This window comes from Adiantum capillus-veneris, chromosome 10 (genome assembly GCF_014529385.1).
Source record: "Adiantum capillus-veneris isolate H3 chromosome 10, ASM1452938v2, whole genome shotgun sequence".
Classification (NCBI taxonomy): domain Eukaryota; kingdom Viridiplantae; phylum Streptophyta; class Polypodiopsida; order Polypodiales; family Pteridaceae; genus Adiantum; species Adiantum capillus-veneris.
Window position 1 is genome coordinate 124,389,273 of NC_140940.1, and position 17,180 is coordinate 124,406,452.

At 41.6% G+C, this 17,180-nt stretch overlaps 1 protein-coding gene across 17 annotated transcripts in view; it reads right to left on the reverse strand.

Moving 5' to 3' along the window:
- Window positions 1-643: 643 nt before the first annotated feature.
- Window positions 644-17,180, reverse strand: part of LOC147449581 (intraflagellar transport protein 172-like) — a 248,756-nt gene continuing 232,219 nt past the window's right edge. For 14 of the 17 annotated variants that reach the window (XM_086521995.1, XM_086522001.1, XM_086522003.1 and 11 more), the window contains 13 exons: window positions 5,607-5,748; window positions 4,609-4,755; window positions 4,435-4,518; window positions 4,221-4,340; window positions 4,045-4,131; window positions 3,829-3,963; window positions 3,614-3,683; window positions 3,470-3,540; window positions 3,229-3,333; window positions 2,825-2,984; window positions 2,530-2,585; window positions 2,359-2,445; window positions 644-1,622 (listed from right to left, as the gene is read on the reverse strand). In XM_086521995.1, coding sequence (XP_086378121.1) covers window positions 1,425-1,622; window positions 2,359-2,445; window positions 2,530-2,585; window positions 2,825-2,984; window positions 3,229-3,333; window positions 3,470-3,540; window positions 3,614-3,683; window positions 3,829-3,963; window positions 4,045-4,131; window positions 4,221-4,340; window positions 4,435-4,518; window positions 4,609-4,755; window positions 5,607-5,748 — 1,462 coding nt within the window. In that variant the 3' untranslated portion in view covers window positions 644-1,424. The remainder of the gene's footprint in view (window positions 1,623-2,358; window positions 2,446-2,529; window positions 2,586-2,824; window positions 2,985-3,228; window positions 3,334-3,469; window positions 3,541-3,613; window positions 3,684-3,828; window positions 3,964-4,044; window positions 4,132-4,220; window positions 4,341-4,434; window positions 4,519-4,608; window positions 4,756-5,606; window positions 5,749-17,180) is intronic. The other 3 variants (XM_086521996.1, XM_086522000.1, XM_086522005.1) reach the window with 2 other exon arrangements.

Sequence of the window (17,180 nt, forward strand, 5' to 3'; positions counted from 1 at the left end):
CGTCTTTTACATGTTTTGGTAGTTTTATGTCATGAAGTTGTTAGTCATTTAACATATGAAATTTCATCATGTTTCAAATGATCAAAATGGACCTAACATCTACTACAGTAAATCGCAACAGGATAGCTTGGAATGTCATGAACTATTATAGAAATTTTCAAAATGTGTTATTATAAATGAGGCCCCATGTATAGATTGAATACTTCTTTTTAGAATATATATTTGTGCAATGGTTTTAGCACAAGTGAGAATGGCTATATACATTTATGCAAGTTTTCCTCTCTCAAAACCTCTCATTTCATTTTGCTACTCTGACTTTGTATCAAATCCACCACATTGTAACGCTCTGGTCTCATAGGTCATTTTGGCCGTTTGAAGACGCTAATATAACATTTCATTCATTTCTACATTCTTAGTGACTTTGCCTTCTTTTAGCATTTTTCTTCATTTTTTTGTTTGTTTTCTACAAGGAAGTGCCATTGTGCACATGTGCTACTTGTTTTATTTTTTACTTTTTGTAGGATGCAACTTGCATGCACACTACTTTTGCAACTATCACATATCCACTTGATCATCCAGTCACTAATAGCTCCTTTGAACAAAGAGGTGGGTTTGAACAATCAAAAGGAGTTGCAATCCTTGGTAACTTAAGGAGGAATACCAACTATTTCTTACAAGTTATAGCATTACAATGGGAAATATTAAATAATGACCGACACTCATAATGTTCATGATTATGCTTTTCATAATCGACCATGGGAGAACAGATGGAAATGTTTAACATTGAATAACCCACTGTCTTCATGTTTGCTTCGATCCTTATTTTTGCTCATAGGGATATAGCCCAATTTCAAATGCAAATTTTTATAGAACCAGTATATTTTTTGGGCTCTTTGACAGAACCTCATAAACACCTTGAGCAGATCGATAGAGCTCTGAAAGATATCCCTAGAAAGGGCCGTTCCATTTGCAGTCCATATTTTTTTGAACAGCATAATCAGTGATGGTAATGGACAGTGCTGAGGAAATGCGTCTCAGCTTACAATTGTTCCTTTTCGAAATTCATTGATGCCGGTTATTAGGAGGAAGAGGAAAAGGGATTATTCTCCCTAAAGATTGAGAAAAATACTGTGAAGATGTGAAAAAATGGCTCCAATTTATTCATTTTCCTCCTTGAAAAACCATTGAAAGAAAATGCGTATGGTAAGGAAAGTGATTTTCTTGAACACTGGTTATGGGATGTTAAACTGGTACTGAGGTCTTGGCAATTGCCAATATTTCTTTGTATGTGGCCAACTCCAGAGCAATGGGAACACCTTCCATGTATATTAAGGCATAAATCACCACAAATAGACCTTTTAGCAAGCAGCTTAGATACTGAAAGTCCTCCAACCAGACCAACATCAGAATTGGGTCATCTTGTTTCATATGTCAGGTAATTGAATTTGGTCACGCTGCAAGTTTGATGCTTCCATGCTTCCATTACACCATGGACAGGAGTGAAACTCTTCAAGGAAGGTTCTCCAATCGCACGTATTTGCAAGCATGTGACAAAAAGGACACTCTGTACATGCGTCATCATCTACTGGATAGCCCGTCACAGTACATGCCTTGCTTTGGGCCTGAAAAGACAACAAAGACCTTACTGATTACTTTCGACAAAATGGGAAAATATAAATTTCCTCTATCATTTGGCCTCTACAATTTCGGGAAAATATAAAACCTTTCAAAACATCTATAATGTAAAAGTGAAGGGTGACCTTGAGGAAAATGAGAGGCCCCACGACATTGGAAAGTCAAAAGTTTTTTGTGCTCTCTTTATAAAGAGGTTTCTGCAGTGTGCATGCAATGTGTGTATGCCTTTTTATATTCTATTCTCTTTTCTTTAGCTTTCCCTCAATGTTTTCTTCTCCTTAGTTTTTACTTGCACTATGGATGTATTGAATTCATTTTTTTGGAAGCCATTAGGTGATGTATATACATATGAATGTATGTATGTATGTAGATCATTAGGGGATTTAAGTCATAGCCATAGCAGTGCTATAATTTTTTTTCTTTTTTCTATAACTTAATACAAACAATGGCATATCGAAACAGGGAGGTTGATCATGCTGCCAAGCTCCCTGCCTGGGTTACACACACACACACACACACACACACACACACACACACACACACACTCATCATTAGTGGCTTTAAGTTATAGCCATAGCAGTGCTAGAAAAAAGAAACTTTGCTATAACTCAGTACAAACAATGCCTAAGTTATAGAATGTAGGCACCCTGAACCAGCCTATGTAGGGGCATTAAGCCCTTGTTCCTCAAAAACCCTGTCTTCACTAGGAGCTTGTAGCTTTACCTTGCAAGAAAAGCAGCACAAACTGGCTTCAAAAATTGAGGTTTGACAAATTTCACACTCTCTTGCCATTGTGAATTTTTCTTCCTGCTACACATTCACAACAAACACACAACTGAGGAAATTATTATCCTAAAGTGCCGCAGGTATCCATATCTTAAAGCAGATGCTTACCTGCTGGTTCACACTATATTGAATAACCCATTCTTGGATGTCCTCTTGTTTGTCCACTACAAATAAGACAAAACAGTAAGAATCAACATTTCCATGAGAAAGAAAGAAAAGAAAAGAAAAAGATCTTTTTATGTCTATTAGAGGCCGAAGCCGGCCTATGACACAAATCAATATACATGTGTGTGTCCTCCATCTATCGAGAAAGGAGGAAGTACAAAGTAACAAAATGTGGTCCTGTAGTAGGGGGGAGGGGGTGATCCATGGGAGGGGAAAGAATGAATGTTTTATGGCTTACCATCCACAAAATGCCCCTTTGGAACTATAAGAGCTTGAGGAATATCACTCTTGCTGAAGGATGGATGGTCGACAGCGATACTAGTCTCTTTATCATCTATAGCTTCTGCTATATCCAGGTATTGGTTGAAGAAAACAAAGGCCTTATCATTCCATCCAACCTAAAAAATGCAGTAGACAGCTTAAGCTCACAAAAATGAAATGTTATATTAACATCTTCGAAAGGCCAAAATGACCTATGACACCAAAAGTTACAACCATATCAGAAGGACATTTATTGTCTTTTGTCTTAGTCCTTTTACAAAAGAATGTGAGAGAAATCCAGCTGATTATGTGATGAGATAACAAGCTGGGAACACAAGGTGTTCCACCAGAGGATAAGAAGGAACATAGTTTTCTTTGTACCTCTCTACAGGCCATGCCAGCATTGTAAAATGCAACATCAGCCGGTAGACTCTGAACGAAACGCAACAATGAGACAGAAAGCTTTGCAGCCAGCTCTTTTATTTCCTACAAGACCATAAAAAATATCATAGCTAGACCAGAAGAGAGCTTCATCTTCAGCAGGACATGGTGAAACTTGAATTAAATATACAGGATTCGTTGGTTGACCCTTCACTGAAGAAATGAAGACAACCAAACGTACCCGCTGCTGGCACAAACCCCGAAGTACCATATATGTCAAAGGGATTAGCATGGCTTCCAAGTCCTCAAATGCTGAAGGAAACGGAGAGAAGATAAGCTTTTTTTGTTCAGACTCTCGAGTTTTTTTCTTTTCAAAGGGATTTACCTGATTGGCTGTTAGGTGAAGTGCAACCTTTGGTATCTTGCAAATACTTGTAAAGAAAAGTCCGAAATTCCTAGAAGTACAAAGACACAAAACCAAAAACTCTGTACAAATTTTTTTGCTGTCGAAGTTTTAAAAAATAAACTGAAAATCTCATAAAGTTAGTTTTAATTTTCAGTCATCATGCAGCGATTAACTAGGTGGTAGAGAGTGTTTACCTGCATTACAATAGATGATACCGAGGTATCACTACAAGAAAAAAGCAGCCGAGAAGCTAATTGGCCACATAGTTCAAAGCTTTCCAATGTGTTTGGAAGCCCATAGCATGACACAACAGAAATAGCTTCCAGTAACTATCAAAATGGGAAAACCTTTGTTTTGGAAAGCACTATTTTTTTGATGGAATTATTGCAGTTGAATGCTAATAAGAAAACCTTTGAATTTTGCAAACAATGTGCAACATGGCGAGCAGAGCACTCCTTTTGTGCTTCAGGTCCCATACTTGCTGACAGTTCATGAACCTTTTCAAAACAAAGGAAAAAAGGAGTTTTATAACTGCTTTGTTTCAATTAAAGGTCAGATAATGGAAGGTACCAAGCTTATTTTACACCTTATCCCAATCTTCATTTGAGGAATATATGTCAAGTGCCTCTTGTACACCACCGATGTCTACTAGTAACCCAGCTTCACCAGTCTTGAACAAGTGCTCTTTATACAGCCTCTCAATATCCTGGAAACACATGGGAGGAATGCTATTTTAAAGTTAAGGAAATGCTGAGGCAATGCTAACTTATCTGTAAATAGAAAAACTCAAAAAAATTAACCTCAGATAATTTCTCCTGGCCTAAACTTTCGCCTACTTTACGAGCATGCTCCCAGTGACCACCCGATATCAAAACTTCTGCTGCCTTTTGTAATATAATTTGGGAAAAAATGAGCAGAAAGATTTTTGAAAATCAACCACATTCACACTTTCACATTGACCGTAGGTATACTACCTCCTTGTAGTGATTGTTCTCCAGGTAGAGTTGGGCAGCTTCTTGATGCTGTCCAGCCCTTATAAATTGCATTGCAACTGCATGCATTACCTCTGGCAGTCTGTTCTTTGCATGCTCTTTTGCCAAGTCTAGCGCTTTGTACCATACCTTCATGAAATAACACTCAGAGATTAAGGATCTTCCAGCTATGTTGGGTATTTCAATGCCCATGTTCAGTTTGTGGACTTTGCAACTTGAGATGGTAGAACCCCACAGTTACAACACTGATTTGGGACCTTTACTTTGTTTGCTTCTTCTTGAGGCATCGGCAATCAATAGCCACCAAAAACTAAGCTTATTCTTTTTTATCTTTAGGAAAAAAATTGGAATTAAATTATACAACAATATAGTTAAGCCTTAAAAAGGTTATATCTTGGATTATGAAGAATGAATCCTGGTGACTGGGAATATACTATGTCAATTATCTGATTATTTTCCCGACTATTGTCTTCAAACAGTTCAAAATGATACTCAAAGGTTTGCACTCGGCTGACTTCAAAGTAGTGACGTGTGCAAAACTTTGTGCTGCAATAAAAGAAGTGTTAGGTCAAAGAGCATGTGTCATGAACGCCTCAAGGTTTGTAGGCTTGCTGGCAAAGCCTTCCAGAGGAGCTGATATAAGACAGTAGTCTCCCTCAAAGATGACAAAAAAAAGGAAAAAAGGGAATAACCTTGCTGGATGTGCATGTTCTAAAATTTTAGGTACTAATAAAGAGCTTTAAGGCCAAAAGAAGGATGGAGTGACCCTCCCACAAGGGCCAACCTTCTATGGGCCATACTAAAAGAATTTTACCTCATTAACAGAAAACATCAATATGCAGAGCATTTGTTTACTTAATTATTCAACCCATTTGAATTAAAAAAAATGCACACGCTACAAAGACATCTTCAATTGTAAACTTCAAACATCACCATAATTTGAAATCAGGCAAGCAGGAGCCTTTTGATAAGGCAACAACCTTTTGGAGCTTCTCCATGTCAGGCAAGGTTTTGAGATCCATTTGCATATACAAATCAATCACTTTATGGAAGTTCTGGCTTGATTCTGCTGCCAAAGCTTTTATGAACACAGCATCCAAGGTCTCTGCATTAGCATTTTTACTGCAATCAAAAGTACACGCAAGTTTTAAAATTATTTAAATTTGAAATCTTCAAACATTTCAGTAGTTGTGAACCAAAATTTAGGTTTCAGAATACATAGGAAATTTCGCAGAAATGAATGTGATAATCATCAATTATGGAAATATATGTTGTAGCTGGATTTATTATTGGTTTAATTGGACATTAGTACATTACTTTTTCTACCAAACAAAAGCATGTGGTAATCAGTTTACTATTCTTGTTCCAATTGCAAATTGACCTATAGTACTACAATGAACCAAACAGCAATACAGTTGTCTCCTGATGATAGATCTAAACAGAGGGGAAAGACCAAGAAAAACCTTTATTTTCAACCTAGAAACAAAAAGCAGTGCACATGAACTGACACTGCCTGTACAGCTCATCTACAAGCTCTCAATCAATCAAACCCAAGACCTGCTGCTACAAGCTGTCAACCAATCTAACACGGAAGCTCGTTATACATGTAGAATGTCTTAAATTCCTACTCTGCTCTCTATTACTCCCTGCAATGAACACCAGCTCCCTCTCCAAGAGTTCCAGCACCATTACCTCTTCAACATCACTATGTTTACCGGCCCAAGTCCCCAAAGAACCATGAAAATTCCTGAGAATGTGACTTTTCGAATGCTTACACAAAAAATCTTATGGCAGGAGATGGTTTGCCGGTTTTGTTTGGCAAGTAGGACTTTAACGAACTCAGAAATAATGAAGAGAAAACCGAGCATGCACCAAAGTTTCAAACATCACAAGAACAGTGACCACCGAAGCCTGTTGCAAAGACAAAGCTAATTGATGCATCACAATCCAACACCATTACCTCTTCAACATCACTAAGTTTGCCGGCCAAAGTCCCCCAAGAACCATGAAAACTCCTGAGAATGTGACTTTTCGAATGCTTACGCAAAAATATTATGGCAGGAGTAGGACTTCAACGAACTCAGACATGATGAAGAGAAAACCAAGCATGCATCAAATTTTCAAACATCACAAGAACAGTGACCACCGAAGCCGGTTGCAAAGACGAAGGTAATTGATGGGCTCCACTCATCACAATCCTTAATAGTATAGTGAGGCATGTCCTCCTCAAGCCACTGCTTGCCAAATTTTTGAGGTCAAACTCATGAGACAGCCCTGATTTATATCACAGTCCAAGGTATTTACCAGGATTCATAACTAAAATACCCACTTTTTGACCTTGAAAATTAAGGCGCAATGAAATTACAACCAGGATTTTCCATTTTCAGTTTAATTGTAATGATTCCTAGAGTTGTTTCCAGTTGTATATCTCTGTTGGCACATGGTGCTTTAGTGGTTACAGGATATGTGAGCACTTCAGCAAGGGCAGTGAAAACCTTGCAGGAAACCTATGAGAGAGTGCGACACTCGTACCAAAATATTTTCTGCACCTTACAAACCAAATACACCACTCTAAAATGCTAGCAAAATGATTAGAGTCTTTGTTAAATCTTTGCGTCCTGTTTTCAAGCACTTTCTTGTCTTCAGTCAATCAAGTTGTATATTATACAACTTTACGTGTTTTGAGTTGGAAGTATATTTGGATCAATTGTCTATAGTCAATTGAGTTGTCTACTGCGAAGCATTCTTATATGTTTGGTTTGACATGGTCTTGTCATGATTTATAAACACTAATGAACTGAAGAGTTACAAAGTAGTGGATCGAGCGAAAAATATTTGCCTAAGATATTTAATATTTCTCTAGTTGGCAATTACAGTTTTGAGACACCATGGCTGAGGAAGATCAGGCATGTGAAGCACAGACGTAGTTAGCAAATCAACATCAATTGGCTGTTAATGCTTTCGAGCGTATGAAGTCTCTAGCACACGACATGTCTGCTCAACAAGCGATATGTGCAGCTCGTCGATTATCGAAATCGGCAAATCCAAACCACACGCAATGGAAAGACATCAACAAAGAAGTGATGAAGGAGATGATTAAGACAATATGGCCATGTGAAGACGTAGAGATCAAGAAAGGTCGGTGGAAAGTTTCGGAGTGCCATCACCAAGAAATCAAGGAAAACGCCAAGAGAATCTACTTGAAAGTTTTTGGACATCTGTTACACAATGCAGATTGTGCGCTATATTTTGCAAAAATGTTAAACATACAATTTGTCCAGCAACGTCCAGCTCTTGCTCATGCTAACTCTGCGCATCTTTGTGAAGATCTAGCGGGTGGAAGGCCTCCATGGGCCGCCTATCTTCTGTGGGACTCGGGCCTAAATCCTGTGAAGCAACAACTCCTTCCAAGGCTCAGCCCTTGGAAGAAGATCTCTGACCATAAGCTTCCCAAGGAGGGCTCTACTCTGTCGTGTTGGGTCTATGATCCCCAACCCTCCCTGAGAGCATGGTAAAGTGATGGCCTGCAAAGAGACCTTGGCCAAGCCGACTACTGTGTATCCTGTCCTGTCCACAAGAAGTTCCTGATCAGCCTCTCCAACAGGCTGATGCACGAACTCGAGAAAATCGAGCAAGACGTGATGTACCACATAGTAGCCAACAACACTTGGTTGACCACCACAATCTTGCCTGCAAGAGAAAGCCGTGCTGAGCTTTAATGTATAAGGCATGTATAAGGCTCTCCAAAAGCGGCAAAATCAGACCTTTGCTAGAATTTTGTAGGCTAAGTTGAGAATGGTCATGGCTCGCCACTGTCGGATCTCGTCCAAGGAGCCTCCCTCCTTGGGGATAAGATAGATCAATCCCTCACTCATGCTGGTACGTACTACAAAGGTCTAAGCCCCACACCTCCCAGTACACTAGAAAGAAGCTGGGAGTCAAGCCATCTTCCCCCGGGCAGCTACCTTGAGGAAGTGCCATGAGGGCCTCCTGCAGCTCCTCTGGCAAAAGCAGGCTCTCAAGCCTCTGGCGCATCCGCTCAGTGACTAAACAAGGCATCTGTGCCCACACCTGCTCTCTATAGGCTTCTCACCACTCTGACTATGGCTCTCGACTGAGAGTAGCTCACGATAAAAGTCAGTAGCAACTGAACGCATATCCTCTGGCTCTTACACAATTGACCCATCGGGCCTCCTCAACTGACTAACACTAGTATGTACATGGCGAGGATCCACCATCTCAAAGAACTCCCCGGTAACTCTGTCACCAAGCTGTGTCCATTGAGATGTCTGCCGATGAAAAGCAAACTCGTGGTGGCGCTCCTCTATGGTGATCAACTCCTGCCGAGCCTGCTGCATCTATCCCTCCATCCAAGGGCTATCTCGGTGATGCTCCTACATCTGTTGTAAAGACGCAATGCCGCGTCGAAGCCGCTTCTCCTTCTCTCTGGTCGTAGCCAAGCGAGCTGCAGACTCTTGGAGGAAGAAATGACTAAGCTCACTAAGGCCATTGGCCGCTCTAGTAGCAAGGTCCCCTGCATGGCCATGCTCTCTGTCCATAGTGCCACAACCTGCTCTCTGAGCTCTGTATCCAACAAAATCCTCTCTGGGATGTGAAACATGACACTGCCACTCCTCTGTCTGTCTGCTGCTGTGAGAATCATTGGTGCATGATCTGAAAAGGTGGTCCTTGCCAGTATGCCAACTGAGCCATCCATGTCACAAATGTAGTCACTAGCATAGAAGCGATCTATCCTAGATAGATTAATGCTTCCGACTCTACGGTCCGACCAAGAGAAAGAGAGGTTGTCTGAGGGTCGTACAAATCATGCATGCTGCCATACATCAATAATCCTCAAAGTCATACATAGGCACTCCCAAGCAGCCAGCTATGTCCCATGAATAGTAGCATGACTGTCCCCAATCTTGTTCTAGGGATCCTCCAACATATTGAAGTCCCTCCCAATGTACCACTCTCTGCATAACTCTTTTTAAAGCTAACCAAAAAATGCTCCCTAATGCGTGGAGCCCCGCTTGTTTTTGTGGTGATGCAAAATTTGAGCTTTGTCCTAAAGTGTGAGTCAAGGAGAAGAGAGTGGATTTATCTCACATGCTGTGGAGCAAGGCTGTAGAGCTACTTAAAGCTCATTTCATGAATGAATAAACAACTTTATTTTGCACTACATGCTTGTCTATGGTGAGCTTGTGCTAAGCTAAGTCAATACTCAAGATTGTGTTTATGAGTCCAAGCTAATTCTATCTTGGAACCTAATTCAATTGAGTGATAATCTTGCTTACACACACTCACGCATTGACGCTATGTTTCTCTTTCATCCACCCTAGCTAGCACGATCAAATTCCTAACATTTGGTATCAGAGCCATGGTGTGCTAGCTAGGATTGTCATTATGCATTAGTGTGTGTTAATCATTAGCATCTCCATTAGATCGATTAGCATTTCATTGTTGTCACGGCCCATTAACATTTTCATAGTTAAGTTGCATATCTCACTAATTAAGCACTAATCTAGCTATGTGTGGACATGTCCTTGGTACACCCAAGAGGCCACTATCCTGCATGGCTAGATAGGCTTGATTAGGGAGAAGATTAGTATCCAATTTTTTGCATGCTCTAGTCATTTTTGTGTCAATTTTCTAGTTGTTTGCATCTTCAATTAATCTTTCCGATTTTGTACTTATCAAGCTTTAATCACCTCATCTCGAAGCTCTCCTCGCAAGCTTCCCATAGAGCCTGCAAGCACTCAAATCCGAGCTCAAAAACTTCTTAAACTTCATCCTCAATTTTGCCTATATTTAGGTGTGTGTGTGTGTGAGTTTGTGAGGGAAAGGGATTGCGGAATCTCGAATAAGTAATGTTTTTTCGGCTTTACCTCACACGAAGGCACATGGGCCACTTGGCTTAAGCATTGACTCCTAGAGTTCGAAAGGTGGTCGTGAGCTCAACTTGGCGTGCCTATTTTCGGTGTGCTTCCTGGACGGACCCGAATTTGCATTCAAATCAACCTTTTTAAGGCTGGCGGGTCCGCAAGGGGGAGATCCCACAATCGACCGCGCGCCTTGCCCAAAGGCTTTGCTCGGTGTGCCCCCGGAGCTGCCCGCACCTGCCCGACGAACCGCCCTGCTACCCGCTCCTGCCCGCGCTTGCCCGACGTGCCCGGAAAGTATACGCTTGCCCACTGGCACTAGCACAGGATCCCGCGCCCAAGAGGCTTGCCCTTGACCAAGCTCCCGGGCCTTAAGAGCCCCTTCCCACAGTCTAAGGCTTTGAAGCCTTCCAAGCCACAAAAGGAGCTCTTCCCACGGCCGTGACTCCCAATTCCCACAACCCCGTTGCCCAAAACAAACCCCCTAAGAGGAGCCTGTTCTTGTGAGCTTGCTGCCTCAAGTTTCCGAGAGCTTTTTAAGCCCCTGCTCCCACAGAGTAGCAATTCCAAAAGGCATTCAAAGGCGGTCATCAAACAAAGCATCTTCAAGCTTTTAAAAGGGAGCTCCAAAGGTATTCTAAGACAACTTCAAAGGCTCATTCCAATCATGAAAGAAGAACTCAAGGCTGTGAAGGGTGACTTCACCTCGAGTGAAGAGGTACTTCACATTCAGAGAGTTTTATTAAGAAGACATTAAAATTGAAATCTTGCAGGCAAGCACAACAACTTCTTGCAATGTATGTAATTGTATTTGTCGACATGGATGGCATTATGTGCTTTTGTAATGGGATAGACATTGGCATTGGAGAGTCTCCAAATTGCTAAAACCCTCCATGTGTGAAGACTTTGTGACAAAGTGTATGAGAAACACCGCATGCTTGGGCTCTCGGAGTATGGCCAAGATGGAAGAGAGCATTAATTTTTGCATAAACCTTTTCATAGGATATTTTAGCATATTGTTGCATGTCATTATGATGCATGGAATAAAGCCTGATTGCACAACAAAAAGGGGGACAGAAGCACTCGTTCGAGGGGAGGATACAAAGTCAAAGACCATGAAGACGTTGAAAGCAACAGTAGAAGCAACGAAGGCAAGAGACCTGATAGAGAATCAACTCACATAGTAGAAGACAAAAAGGATGAAGACGAGAGCAACATTGTCATTTATGAAGACCCATTTTGAAGATGCAGACTCTCTACTTGTAGGGGAGGACTTTTTTCTGTGTGGATTTTATCATCCTGTGTGGACATCACCATTCTTTGTGGATTTTTCTTGTGTGGACTTTATTTTCCTGTGTGGACATCACCATCCTTTGTGGACTTTATTTTCCTGTGTGGATATCACCATCTTATGTGGATTTTGTTAGCCTGTGTGGATATTACCATCCTATGTGGATCACGCATCTTCAGTATCTTGTTATAGTCCAAACCTCAAGGGGAGGATTGTAAAGTGTGAGCTTTGTCCTAAAGTGTGAGTCAAGGAGAAGAGAGTGGATTTATCCCACATGCTGTGGAGCAAGGCTGTAGAGCTACTTAAAGCTCATTTCATGAATAAATAAACAACAACTCCATTTTGCACTACATGCTTGTCTATGGTGAGCTTGTGCTAAGCTAAGTCAATACTCAAGATTGTGTTTATGAGTCCAAGCTAATTCTATCTTGGAACCTAATTCACTTGAGTGATAATCTTGCTTACACACTCACGCATTGACGCTATGTTTCTCTTTCATCCACCCTAGCTAGCACGATCCAATTCCTAACAAAATTTACATTCCCACTCGTGATATCGACCACATATGTTGTGAGCAAATTCCCACTCTTTGCCGAGAGCCTTTTTTATTTCTTTCCTAACTTCATATCACTTGTGCCGGCATTTTGGTCCATTGCTTGCATTAATAGCCGAAGGCATAAGAACTTCATATTCAGTTATAAAAAAAATTCTGTACTTTCTAATATATACTAAAATTAAAAACTTCATTACGAAATCAATTAAATTTACACATTGTGCGATTTGCAATGCACTCTCTATTTGACATTATGCATAAAACAAAACTATGAATTTTTCAATGCAATTACACACTTGAGGATTACTTTTACGTACTTTGCGATTTGCAGACAATAAGACATATTTAAAAACATCACATTGTCTATATGTAGTGGTTTCGGTTTTTTTTTTTTCACTTATTTTCACATGCAACATAGAATAATCAACTTAGACATTGGAACGATGATAATCATTTGCAAAACACAAACAAAAGTAACAATATGTATGATTTCAACCTCATGCACGAATACTCTTTCGCAATACACAATGCACTCTCTATCTAATACTATATATCAAACAAAATTATGAAATCTTCGATACAATTACACAGTTGAGGACTATTGTTACCCAATCAAGGATTGTAGCCCCCTTATACATTCAATCGAATATATATAAGCTATTTTCACCATATTAAGAATTGTAGCTCTCATATTGTGTAGTGACAAATAATATAAATCAATTGAAACCTATGATGATGTGAAATCCAAGACTTCAAGGATCTTCACATACCAAGTATACTAGTACAGAGCATCCAACCCTTGACTAACGACTCATTTTTGAAATATGCTCATCTTCCAGAACCAACTTCAGCCCCTTTATGGACCAATGGCTTCGTCGTTATGAGATTCTTAATAGAGATCCAAAGAGATAGGCACACTCTCCTCTAGTCACCCACACACACACTTTTTTTTGTAAATCAATTTGATTTATCTATCTGTGGGAAACCTCAAAGAGAGGAAAACCCACCAAAAAGATTTACAAGGAAAGGAACACAACAGTGTTCGGCTTGTACAAAATATCTAAAAGCGTTCATAAGAAAGCTGATGTATCTCTCCGTGATATCACTAACTTCCAAAGCAAACCGCAAAGACTGCCGAAGGGAAATCTTGAAGAAAGGTAAGGGATCTGTATAAATGCGATGGAACATATAGCCATTACGCTGTCGCCACAGGCTCCAGTACGCCCAAAACTTGACCCACATGAAGAAGGCTGCAAAGCACTGCAACGCAGGCGAGAAGATACCAAAAACCCAAAACCGCTTATGGAAGACCGTCGCGGGAAAACGTAGCCGCATACACGCAGATACCCGACGAAGAAAGTCTCGAGTGACACAGCAATCCCACAAGAGGTGACAAACATCCTCCTCGACAGATAAGCATCGGACACATGATGAAGGACGGATACGTTGCATCCTAAGAAAGGTACCCATTGGGAGCACACCAAGTAAACACCGCCAAAGAAACAAACGCTCTTTCAACGGCAAATGACTTTCCCGTATTGCAGATATAATCCTTCGCCACCAAATATATGATTTATGCATGTGCCAAATAGCGTTGCAATGATCAGCAATCCATGGACGAGGCAGAAGAAGAGCATATGCCCGGCCGACAGAAATATCTTGAAATGGCATTACCCCAAGCTTCCAGTCAAACATGCGATCACCATCAACCAAAGGTGAAACGAGCAAGAAACCTGTCAACATTTGCTATAACTCTCTCCAAAACTGGCGATAGTGCATGCCTAATCCAAAGCGGCGAGCGGCAAATGGAAACTCGAAAGTGAAACTAGCTGCATCCACCACAACCTCAACCACTCGAATGCCACGGTAGGAGAGGAAATACACCTGGCGAGGCGAGAGGTCAACCAAAGTAAGAGAAAAAGCCCGACTCCAATGAAGGCTCTCCGCACGAAGTGAGTTTCCTTCCCTCCGAGCATTCCATGAGAGATGAATCGTAACCTTTTTCCATGCAGAAAGCAAGGTGGAAGAAAGTGGGAATCCAGGAATATGACCATCCATCTTCCCAAATACTGCCTCCCACGTGGATGATTGCCAGTGACCAAATGAGGAAGTAACCACATGCTAACTCAAGTGTGCAAACATAAGAGTCCAAGGTTGAGATTGTTGCACAAGTGTAGGAAAAAGCATAGCCTTCCTAGCAATGACATGCCTACACAGGTCCAAAATATTCAAACCACCAAAGCACTTTGGTGTACAAAGTTTTGCCATGGATATCAAGTGCAAACCTTTTTTGTGAGCACGCGTTCGCCACAAATGAAGCAGGCTACAGTGTCACTTTCACAGGACACTCAGTTAGTACAATTGGTCTGGTCTGGTTCACACTGGACGGACTCTCTGGGCTGGGCTGGGCAGTGGCACGTGGCAGGATACGGACGGTGGTCTAGGGGACATCGTGGCCAGGTCACCACCACCACTCACTTTGGAGATTGGCTTAGGTGGCTGACATTTATGGGCCGTTGGGTCATTATCATCATCGGCTTCACCTCTGATCTTGTACGTAGTCGTGTGGAGTGGGTCTTTACACAGAGCACGTCTTCACCATCCCGACACATCTGAGCCTCGACACCCCATTGTACCTGTGAGTCTTGGGCTGGAGCTGAGTGTGCTGCCACGCCAGAGTCTGTATCAGTCTTTGAGATAGTCGAGTCATATGTTATGGTCTGCTGTTGTGTCTTTGCGAGCTCTGTTGACGTCTATTGTTCCTTTCTGTTCAGTCTGTTTGAGGGAGATTCAGTCTGTTTGAGTGAGATTGTCACGCACATTGTCACGTTTCCTGTGAAGAGGCCGATCACAAAGAGACAGTCCAAAACACGACAGCAATAGAGGATAATGATCCGATAGCTGCAGAGCATAATCTATCCGCATGTCACATACAAATTCTACATACTGTTGCCCATTAAGCAAATACCAACGATCCAATCGTGCTCTATAAGAGGAATGAGCAACATGCTGAAAGGTAAAACCAGATGTAACAGGATGCAAAGAACGCCATATATCAATCATTTGAGCAGAGGCAACAAGAAGATCCCAGCTGTGCTTCTCCGCAAGCAACATATACAAATTTCCTGTGGTGCTGTCAAGCAAATCATGAGTATTATTGAAATCTCCACACAGAAATGCATTCGAGGTCCATGGGTGAGACGAGATTTCTCGCCATAAAGCAGCTCTTTGCCTAGAGGCCGTATATGCATATGTACCTCCAAATTCATGAACTCGACCATTCAACAAACACTGTAAAACCATCCACCGACCATGCGGGTCATTGTACAACAGAACAGGCTGAAGCTCATGTCGAACCATCATCAACACACCAAAAAAATCTTGCGAGCCAGCATACGCAATCCAATATCCGGCAAAATAGGAACATTGACCAACAAACTCGTGCTCATTATGCTCTTGCAATACAACTATGTCTGCTCTACATGTATGTACATAGTGCCAGGTTAGCCGCCATTTGTCAAGGTTGCATAACCCACGCACATTGTATGAGATGCATTTAATATGACTTTGCATTGAAAACATATGTACAAAAAGCAACAAGAATCAAAATCAAATGGAGGTGCCCATAGACACATCTCCATCCATTGCATGCGTACGAGGACCCATCCTCTGAGTCAGGGCAGGAAACGTGTCCACAGTGTTCACATGCGATGTGGAAGCCTCACCAAGGAGTACATCTTTGTAAGAGTGCATCGCTTTATCCCATGCATCAATCAGTGTGTGATTGTCATTACATGGAAGTTGCTTAAACGATGCATTCTTGTTAGCATTAACAGAAGGAACGTAATTACGAGAAGAAAGTGGCGTGCGAATCTTCAGTGCTTTTTTCGGCACCACCCATGTATTGACATCAGCAGATCCAACATTTTTGCCTTTAGCAGCAGTCTCATTCCCAAGATCAGTAACTTGCTGTACCTTGCCTTTCCCTTTGTCCACATTCGAAGCCACTTTAGCAGTAGAAACTCCACTTTGCTTGGCTTCACTTGTGGGTTTCCCAATAGGGACAGAGGTGGACAAAGGAACAACAGAGAGAGGGGGTTGCAAGACCGACTCTGGACATTCGGATTGCATATGACCAAATTTGCCGCATCGAAAACATGAATTCGCAAATTTTCCCCATTTAAGTTTAAAGGGATGCTTGCCTACCCATGGATCACCTGAGTCAACCATAATACCATCGGGGGTAATCTTGTCCGTGTCCCATAGAATGCAAAACCTATTAGTATTCGCATCCAATTTTGGAGGACAGATAACCTTTCCAAGCTGCGCAGCCAACATCGGCAGAAAATGTCTCCACGTGCGGGGGAAATCAACAATTTCCACCCACACCGGGCATTTGTGACGAATAAGACTCTGGTAGTCTTTAGTAAGTGCCCACGAAAGAACATGTGTCATCTGCGTATTAAAAAAGAGGGGAGACATCTCAAGCAAAAGATTTCGAGCTTCCATATGTGCGAGCAAAACTTCATAAAATCCACGCGCCCCAAAGTAGACACCACGGACAACTTGTCGCTTAAGGAGAAAATCGACCCATTGGCTGACATCTTGCGCAGTAATTTTCCCCGGGAAAAACAAAATAACTGCATTCATAGCGTACTACACAACTGGGTCCATGAGATCCTATACCGGAATGCGCAACTCAAGAGTAGGCGCCTGACCATTCCATGCCTGTCGACCCTCCTCAAAGTCCTCGTACAAGCATGCGTTGATCTCAGAGGCTGCCTCCGACATGGGTTCCATCGCTTTCCGACGCTTAAAGACGCAGAGT